The sequence below is a fragment of the Mesocricetus auratus genome, unplaced genomic scaffold (genome assembly GCF_017639785.1).
Source record: "Mesocricetus auratus isolate SY011 unplaced genomic scaffold, BCM_Maur_2.0 Super-Scaffold_2245, whole genome shotgun sequence".
Lineage (NCBI taxonomy): Eukaryota > Metazoa > Chordata > Mammalia > Rodentia > Cricetidae > Mesocricetus > Mesocricetus auratus.
In genome coordinates this window covers 17,291,293-17,300,570 of record NW_024429180.1, presented here as the reverse complement: position 1 = coordinate 17,300,570, position 9,278 = coordinate 17,291,293, and the positions used below count along the sequence as shown (strand labels likewise).

The following is a 9,278-nucleotide window of genomic DNA, read 5'->3' as shown; positions in this document are numbered from 1 at the left end:
CTGCCATGTAAAATTTTCTGAGATTGATTGAAAGAAGAATGGAGCTCAAGGCTCTAAACTTACAGCAGACAATTCTTGTTAGTTCACTCTCCATTCCTTTCTTCCCAATATTTGGCAGGACTTTCTGATATTAACTGTGATCTCTCTCTCTCTCTCTCTCTCTCTCTCTCTCTCTCTCTCTCTCTCTCTCTCTCTCTCCTCCATCCATCCTTCCCTCCCTCCCTCCCTCTCTGTGTGTTCGTGCACATGCATGCATGTATATGTGCATTGCCTATACCAGAAAGCAAAGAGAAGGACCTTGTGGGATGCCTTGTTCCTTGAGATGGAGTTTCTCACTGGAGCTGGAGTTAAGTTGGTGGCCAGCAAGTCTCTGTCCTACCTGACTTGGCCATAAGGTTATAGGTGTATGTAGCCATTCTAGTTTTTTATGTGAGTGCTGGAATTAGAACTTAATTCATCATACTTGCATAGTAAATGCCTTTATCTGCTAAGCCATCTCTCCAGTCTGTTACATGATTTCTAATTCTTTCCTCAAAGTGCTGTTTATGTTAATATAGAACTTCTTTGAAAATTTCTTGCCAAAATATGTTTTTCTGTAAATCTCTCCGAGTAAAGCAGCTAACCCCCATCATCAGTTTCTGATCCCATCCCCACTTCCCAGACTCCATCTTTGTCCTCTATCATGGAGGACTGAGAGACCTCGATTCTCCTCTATGCAACGTATAATCCTGATTGTTTGGATAGCAGGAGATGTTCCTGTGAGAACCCAGGCCTTTCAGGCTTGAGGGTGTACTACCGAGATATGATGGGAAGATATGGGTAGGAGGTTGCAGTCTGAACACAATGATCATGTCAGACGTTTAGTATAGGGTGCTCAGCCTCTAAGGCCCTCTGAGCTTTGCTCTCCAAATTGTTCTTCCCTGTCTTCCCTGTTTATCCCTCTCTTCAAGCTTCAAGCACACACACAAATTTCTATTTTCCTGTCTTTTCTACTGACTTGTATGAGTATACAACAATATTGTGCTTAGAAGCCTTGATGTGACAAGGACTCAACTTCTCTGCTGAAATTTTCTGAGCTATTAAAAAGTGCTTTAGCGCCCGCTTTGCAGACTCTGCCGTCCCCCTGTCTCCTCTCCTTGCAGCCATGGTCAACCCCACCGTGTTCTTCAACATCGCTGCCGATGGCGAGCCCTTGGGCCGTGTCTCCTTAGAGCTATTTGCACACAAAGTTCCAAAGACAGCAGAAAACGTTCACGCTCTAAGCACTGGAGAGAAAGGATTTGGATATAAGGGTTCCTCCTTTCACAGAATGATCCCAGGATTCATGTGCCAGGGTGGTGACTTCACACGCCATAATGGCACTGGTGGCAGGCCCATCTACGGAGAGAAGTTTGAGGATGAGAGCTTCATCCTGAAGCACACAGGTCCTGGCATCTTGTCCATTGTAGAGAGCTGCGAAGTGCCGCACCCTTAAGATGGTACTGGCTTCCGCCTCTGCTAGCCCGACAGCAAGTGCTCTCTGTGATAAACAACTCCTTATTTGGTCAAGGCTGGATATCAGGCTTGCTTCCTCGTATGTGGACCTATCTGCTGTCGCCACATGGCTTACCGGGGTTGGCCGCCCAAGGGCCTTTTTAAGCTGTGGGCGGGCACTCCCTGGGGTCAGAAGATTTGTTCAAGGTCCTGAATAAACTGCCTGTGAGAAGGATTCCTGAGTCGCGTCTTCCTTGCTGGTCGAGGTGGTCGTGACAGTTGGTGGCCCGTACGGGGACGCTCGTACGAAGAAAGGAATTCAGAACTCACAGCGGTCAGGGGGTGCACCGGTAAGTCCCCAGGTAAGGCGGGGATCCGCGAAAAGAGCGGGATTATTGTTCTCACCCGTAGAGAAGGGGAGAACGGTCAGCAGAGCCGTCAAAGTGGACGGGATAAAAATGAAAGTAGTAGAGCTGCGTCAAAGCGGACGGGACAAAAAGGAAAGTAGTAGAGCCGCGTCAAAGCTGACGGGACAAAAAGCAAAGCAGCAGAGCCGCGTCAAAGCAGACGGGACAAAAAGGAAAGTAAGTAGAGCCGCGTCAAAGCGGACGGAGTAAAAGTGAAACAAAGGGTATTATTATTTTTCTTGGCCCTTTGGGTGGTATTCAATTTTATTTTTTGGGTTTTCTTTTCACTGTTTGTTATTAAAACATGGGTAATTCCACATCCTGCCCAATTTTTCTGGCACTCAACGAGTTGCTTCAATCAAAGAATCTTAGACTAAAAAAGGGACCACGACAAGAGCGGGGCAAAAAAAGGACTGGGACAAGAGCAATTGGTTTGCTCCTCTCTGAAGGTAAAGAGAGAGCAGGACAAATGGTTCTTGGAGCAGCAAACCGAAAGTAAAAACATTGTTAGCTTGGCTAGCAGGGAACCCAAAGTAAAAGCTAAAAAGAAACATTAGAAGTTTGAAAGAAACATTGTTAGTTTGGCTAGCAGCAAACCGGAAAGTAAAAACATTGTTAGTTTGGCTATGGGTGCTTCTCAGTTGCACCCAATTTTTTGGCTCTGAATGAGCTGCTTCATTCTAAGAATTTAAGATTTTTGAAAGTTAGGGAGAGATCTTGATTTTACATGGGACTGAGAAACAATATGGAAAATACACAGAAATTCTGGATACTGTATACTATTGTGTTTTTCAGTTTTTTTGATTGCTCAGGAAGGAACAACTGCTAAAGTACACTTGATGATAAATGCTGCTGAATTATTTCAAACGCTCAGAGGTGGTGTTTGGCCTGTCTAGAGACTAGTAAAAAGTTCCCTTGAGGATCAGAAGTATAGTGAGGCAGTTAAAAAGGGGAGAAATGCTTTAGAACAATTACAAGAGGAGAGATCAGAGCAGGCAAACGGTGAAAAGGGAGGAAAACAGAAAAAGAAAGATGTACTCAGCTCTAGAAGACTCAGAGTCTACGGACTCCGAGGAGGAGGAGGAGGAACTCCAAACTATTGTCATGATCCCCATGGTATGAACAGTGCCCCCTTTCAGCAATGAGAAGGTAGATTTGCAAACATGCAGACAGGATATCCAGGACAGGTGTTTGAACAGGTGGATCAGATAGCCATTAAAGCTTGGAAATCATTGCCAAATTAAGGAGAAGTGAGTGACAATCTTGGCACCTGGAGGCTGCGAATGGAAAATGCAAGGATTATGCCAATTTTATAAAAGCTACAAATTTGTCCAAGTATTTGTCCAGTTTTCTTTTACAGAATTGGTCACTTAAATTTGAAGATACTTTGAAGGAGTTGAGGTTGGCAGTGGTCCATGTGAATTCCACCAGAGTGGACCTTTCCTTTGCATCGGGATTATCGTCCTGGCTGACTTCTACAAAGAACCATCTTAAGGAGTGGGCGGGTGTAGGAGCATTAACAGGTCTCTTGGTGTTGGTCTCCCTGGTTTGCTTGTGGTTTCTATGTAAGATTAGAGTCGCACAAAGACGCAATGCAGCCATGGTCATTCAGGCCTTTACCGATATTGAAGCAGGACAGTCCCCCACAGACATGGTTAGCCACCTTAAAAACTAATTAAATACGCTCAGGATGCGAGGCAGAGCACTGCACTCTGAGTCAGCTAATAATGACCCAGAGAAGAGCATGTCTGATTGCATGCGGGTTGGTACCCAAGAGTCCCGCCTCTGGAAAAAAGGGTATCGGACGGGTCTGATGTTTGTTGGGTGGATGACGCCAAACAAAAATCAGTACAATGTCCCTGTCATTGTCAGAGATCAGACCTCTACTCTTGCCTGTTGCATTTTAAACAAAAAAGGGGGAACTGTAGAGAGCTGCGAAATGCCGCACCCTTAAGATGGTGCTGGCTTCCGCCTCTGCTAGCCCGACAGCAAGTGCTCTCTGTGATAAACAACTCCTTATTTGGTCAAGGCTGGATATCAGGCTTGCTTCCTCGTATGTGGACCTATCTGCTGTCGCCACATGGCTTACCGGGGTTGGCCGCCCAAGGGCCTTTTTAAGCTGTGGGCGGGCACTCCCTGGGGTCAGAAGATTTGTTCAAGGTCCTGAATAAACTGCCTGTGAGAAGGATTCCTGAGTCGCGTCTTCCTTGCTGGTCGAGGTGGTCGTGACAGTCCATGGCAAATTCTGGACCAAACACAAATGGTTCCCAGTTTTTTATCTGCACCGCCAAGATTAAGTGGCACGTGGTCTTTGGGAAGGTGAAAGAAGGTATGAACATTGTGGAGGCCATGGAGCGTTTTGGGTCCAGGAACGGCAAGACCAGCAAGAAGATCACCATTTCCGCCTGTGGGCAACTCTAATTCTTCTGACTCGCGGGCCTATTACCCACCAGACCATTCACTCTGTAGCTCTGGAGAGCATCCTGCCTCCACCCCATCTGCTCATAATGCCCTGTAATCTCTGCTCTCACTGAAATTCTTTGGGTTCCATATTTTCCTTATTCCTCTCAAGTCTAGCTGGATTACAGAGTTAAGTTTATGCTTATGAATATAACCTAAGTTTAAAAAAAAGTGCTTTAGCCGGGCGCTGGTGGCGCACGCCTTTAATCACAGCACTCGGGAGGCAGAGGCAGGCGGATCTCTGTGAGTTCGAGGCCAGGCTGGACCGACAGCCTCCAAAACAATACAGAGAAACCCTGTCTCGTAAAACCAAAAAAAAAAAAAAAAAAAAAAGTGCTTTAGCAGCAGCTCCTTCTGGAATTATGTAAAAAAATGAAATAGCATTGTATACGAAGTACCTTGTGTCCTGCCTGGCATACATTATGTATACCGTAGGTGGTAATTGGTATACTAACGTGACTCAAATGGAACAGATGGTTCATTCTAAGACGAGGGGCCAGGAGGAATAGTAGTTCAGGAAAAGGTGGAGCAATACAGCTTCATCCAATAAGAACTGGACAGAGAACTGCTGTGGGTGCACAGGGTGTTTTTATACCAAAAGTATGTCTATAGGTATGCACTAGTTCATCTGTGCCCACAGGGGTCTTTGTCACAGGGCTCTTAAAGGGACTAAAGTCTACAGATTCAATATCAAAAACAAATGGGTATTAGTAGCATATTACCCATATATAGCCTCCCTTAGGTAGTTGGAGGTTTTTCATTCTGCTTGCCAGCTCCCAAATAACCACCTTAAGGCTTAGTAGTAATTACAATTGTTTGGCCAGTGGCTCTGGCATATTACTAACTAGCTCTTACAATTAAATTAACCCATTTCTATCATTTTATATTTAAGCACAAAGCTTGTAGCTTGTTACCTCACATATTGTTTCCCTGGCGGCTGCACAGCATCTCCCTGACTCCGTCTTCTTTATCTCCATATCATATTGTTTGGATTTCCCACCTGGCTCTATTCTGCCTGGCCAAAATAGCTTCATTTATCAGCCAATAAAAGCAACACATATTCACAACATACATAAGGACATCCTATACCACCCATACACTTTAAATAATTTGTAAATACATATAAAATCATATAATTATAGATTCTAGATAGTAATTACAATGGATTATTTAGGGAATAATGTCAAGAAAGAAATTACGTTTGTCTTTAATACATACTCATTACATCTGCAAATATTGCCAAGCAGGACCAGCAACTCTGGGGTGGTACCATCCAAATGGACTGGCCCTTCTCACATCAACCAGTAATTAAGGATATGTACCACAGGCTTTCCCAGAGGCCAGTCTGGTGGGAGTATTTACCCAATTGTGGCTATCTCTTTCTAAGTGACTCTAATTTGTGTCAAGTTGACAGGAAACTAGCCATCACAGTTAGTAAGCGTGCAGATCCTAACAACCTCTTGTATGTAAACTGGAGCTGCTGTTTCTGTTATATGGAATCAGCTTTGGAACAATAGTCATGGTGGACTGTAAATGCGCAGGGATCACTTTCCTGGATCATCTAACGATCAGGAGAACCACAAATAGTTTCCAGAAGTTAAACATACCAGCTGCTTTACAGAGCAAGTATTTTAACACATCCCACATTCCTTCAGTGCATGTCTTGTGAGAAACCTCCAGAGAAAACTGAAAACGAGAGGACTGAGACATTGGAAGAGCATGTGTCCCAGTGTAGGCACAAAATATAGTAAGGGAAAATAAGCCTTGACAGCAGCGAAATTTGAAGTCCCTTTGCTAAAAAAGGAGTCACGGAATTATTGAAAAGATCATCAAATATCTTAAGTAGTAATGGCATGATTAAACTTGTGTTTGAATGAGTGGCAAATGAATTGGAATTAAACTGGAGGCCACTGGAAAGCTAGGAAACATTTTAATAAATGATCACAATGCTAGGTTCAATTAGGGACATGTTGGTGACATAGGGAATAATGCAGGTTATGAATGTCCAATGAATGAGAAATGGTGGTGAGTATCATCTTCTGTGTTGAAAAACACAGAAGGGGTATTTCTTTTGTTAGGAGAGTCTTAATTCAAACCTGTGGCGGGGATGACTCAGTCAGTAGCATCTTTGCTGCACAAGCGCAAGGATTTGAATTTGAACCCTCACAATCCTGGTAAAAAACTGAATGCAGCACCCTAGCCTAGTGACCCTAGCACTGGGTGGGGGGCGGGGCAGGGGCAGGCAAAGACATGTACATACATGAAGTTCACTGGCCAGCCAGTCTAGCAGAATTGGTGAATTATAGATACAGTGAGAAATCCTGTCTCAAAAAAGAGCAATGGAAAACATCTGAAGTCAGTTTTTTGGCTTTAACACATGCACACATGAATACACATGTGAATACACATATGAACATACATACACATTCACCATACACATACATAAAAGGAAAGGTCTAATTGACCTGTGATCTAGCAAGATCAGGATGGTCTTGAAAGATAATATAGACCTTGCTAAGTGCTAAGCTACTGCACAGAGTTCTAGGATTTTCTAGGTGCTAGCCTTTTTTTATTTGTGAAGTAGAAAGATGCTTCAGATTTTATTAAATAATATTATATTTCCCTTTGTAAGCTTTTGGCTGGGTTATTCCTTCTCTGTATCATAGATAATCTCTCTAGAGATGAAAAGAACTCTCTCATTAGCAGAGATAGTCTCCAAATGAGAGTAAAAGTGATGTAAATCAATCTTCCAAGCAGGTAGATGTCCCAAATAAGCTGGCACAGTTGTTTTCATAGTTGATAAAGTAGACTTTATCAAATCTTAAACCAAAGCCAGTCAGAAGATGTGAATACAACAGGCTTCTTGGCCAAAGGTGTGGTGAATGCGTTCCCTGCATAACAAGAGAATACTTAACTTAGGATATAGTTACTTTGTGTTTCAGGTGTTGAAGAGGTAATTACTCTGTCTGTTCTGTGTATCATTGGGAAGGGAGTCTTTTGCCTTCCCCCACCTCTTTTGATGGGTGTATAAAAGTCCTTTGCAGAATAAACTTGGGCAAACTCAGCCTTCACTGAATGCGATACTGACTCTATCTCTTGTTTCTTGTGTACTTCTTTCCTCAATTTGTATTCCCCCTTCCAGGTATGAACCCAACACAGGCTCAGAAGGAATAGTTCATCTTCATCAACCATTTGACTGGATTTTACGGTCACTGTTGAAGACGTTTTCAGAAAGGTGTAACAGAGCATGGAGGACCTCTCTGAATGTTGGGAGCATCATTCCATAGGCTGGGGTCCTCTACTGTGCAGAAAGGAAAAAAGCTATCAGGCTGAGCACCAGTGTCATGCTTCCTGATGGCCGATGTGATATGATGATCTGCTCACACCCCTACTGGTGTGCCATGGGGAGCTGGGAGCCAGAAGAAACCTTTCCTCTCTTTTGTCAAGAGATAAGGTCACAACATCTAGGTGTGATGGTGCATGCCTTTAAGTCCAGCATTGCCTGTGTGTGTGGGGAGAGCAGGCAGATATTTGTGAGTTTAAAGCTTGCCTCATCTATATAGCAAGTCCAGGTCAGTAGGGGCTGCCTAGATCGTCACCCATAGTGCTTCTGTAACATTAGTACATCGAACTTTGGCCTAAAGGCCTGCTGTATCTGACAGACATTTCTGAAAAGCAGGGAACTTTTAAGGACTGTGTTACCTTGTCTTGGCAAAGTTTGGCAGCTGCTTTTTTTGCATCCTGCTGCTCCACTTTGGACAGCATACTGTCAGCAATTGAGTGAAGGACAGTTCTTTTCTCAAATGGCCAGCATTTGCCATAAAAAAGCTCCATATGGAGTAGAGTATTGAAGTCTTCTGCTGTTAGTGTGTGAGGGTCAATATGTGACTTATGCTGCAGTAGTGTTTGCTTTATGAACATAGGTGCATGTTTGTGTGTGGTGCATGCATGTCAAGAATACAATGTCCTCTTGGTGGATTTTTCCTTAGAATATGCAGCGCCCTTCCCTATTTCTTTTGATTAGTTTGGTATGAAGTCTATGTTGTCAGATATTAAAATGGATACCTCAGCTTGACTTTTAGGTCCATTTTGTTGGAGTATTTTTTCCATCCTGTGCCCTGAAGTAATGTTAGGGTATATTTTTGAAGGCAGCAGAAGGATGGGTCCCGTTTTCACATCCATTCTGTTAGTATGTGCCTTTTTAATTGGGTAATTGAGACCATTAATTAATAAAGATATCAGTGAGCAGTGGTTTTTTTCATTCTTTGTAGTTCATTGTTGATCTCTCTCTCTGTGTCTCTGTCTCTCTGTCCCTATTTCTCTCTCCTTCCTTCCCCTCCCCCCTCTGTGTGTGTATTTTCCCTTCTTTTCATTTTGCTGCTATGGGGTTATTTATTCCTTTTGTTCCCTTGGTGTGTGGCTAGCCTCTTTAGGTTGTAGTATTCAGGCTAGATCATTGCATATGCCTGGATTTTTAAATAGATATTTCTTTTTTTATTTCATGAAATTTAATTTATTTGAAACTTATTTTATAAACACTGAGCACAACATTTGCGTTGAATAACAGAGCAGCAGATAATAGATATTTCTTAAATTTTTTCTTATGGACTGTATTTTATTAATTTATTGTGTTTGAAAGTTTTGCTAGATATCTTAGTGTTACTATTGGTGTGATGATACACCATGACCAACATAACTTGGGAAGGAAAGGGCTTATTTGGCTTACACTTACACATCATAGTCCAATATTGAAGGAAGTCAAGATAGGAACTGAAATAGGGTCAGAACCTGGAGTTAGGATTTGTTACAGAGGGCATGGAGGGGGTGATGCTTACTGCACTGCTTCTCATGGAGTACTCAGCATGTTTTTCTTAACTCCACCTTTTAGTTACTACTTAGGAAAATTCCCTACAGGCTTACCTACAGCTTGATCTTATG

The 9,278-nt window shown here is 43.0% G+C and overlaps 1 protein-coding gene across 1 annotated transcript; it reads left to right on the top strand.

Moving 5' to 3' along the window:
* Positions 1 to 1,144: 1,144 nt before the first annotated feature.
* Positions 1,145 to 4,325, top strand: LOC101837947 (peptidyl-prolyl cis-trans isomerase A-like). The gene is made up of 2 exons (XM_040739906.1): positions 1,145 to 1,444; positions 4,113 to 4,325. Exons 1-2 carry the CDS (start codon positions 1,145 to 1,147, stop codon positions 4,299 to 4,301), a joined length of 489 nt encoding a protein of 162 aa, XP_040595840.1. The 3' UTR covers positions 4,302 to 4,325.
* Positions 4,326 to 9,278: the final 4,953 nt, after the last annotated feature.

Excerpts from the sequence above, each read along its gene's own strand:
- LOC101837947 (XM_040739906.1), top strand. The coding sequence starts at position 1,145 with ATGGTCAACCCCACCGTGTTCTTCAACATCGCTGCCGATGGCGAGCCC. Across the intron at positions 1,445-4,112 it reads GTCCTGGCATCTTGTCCATT|TCCATGGCAAATTCTGGACC; the intron begins GTAGAGAGCTGC and ends TGGTCGTGACAG.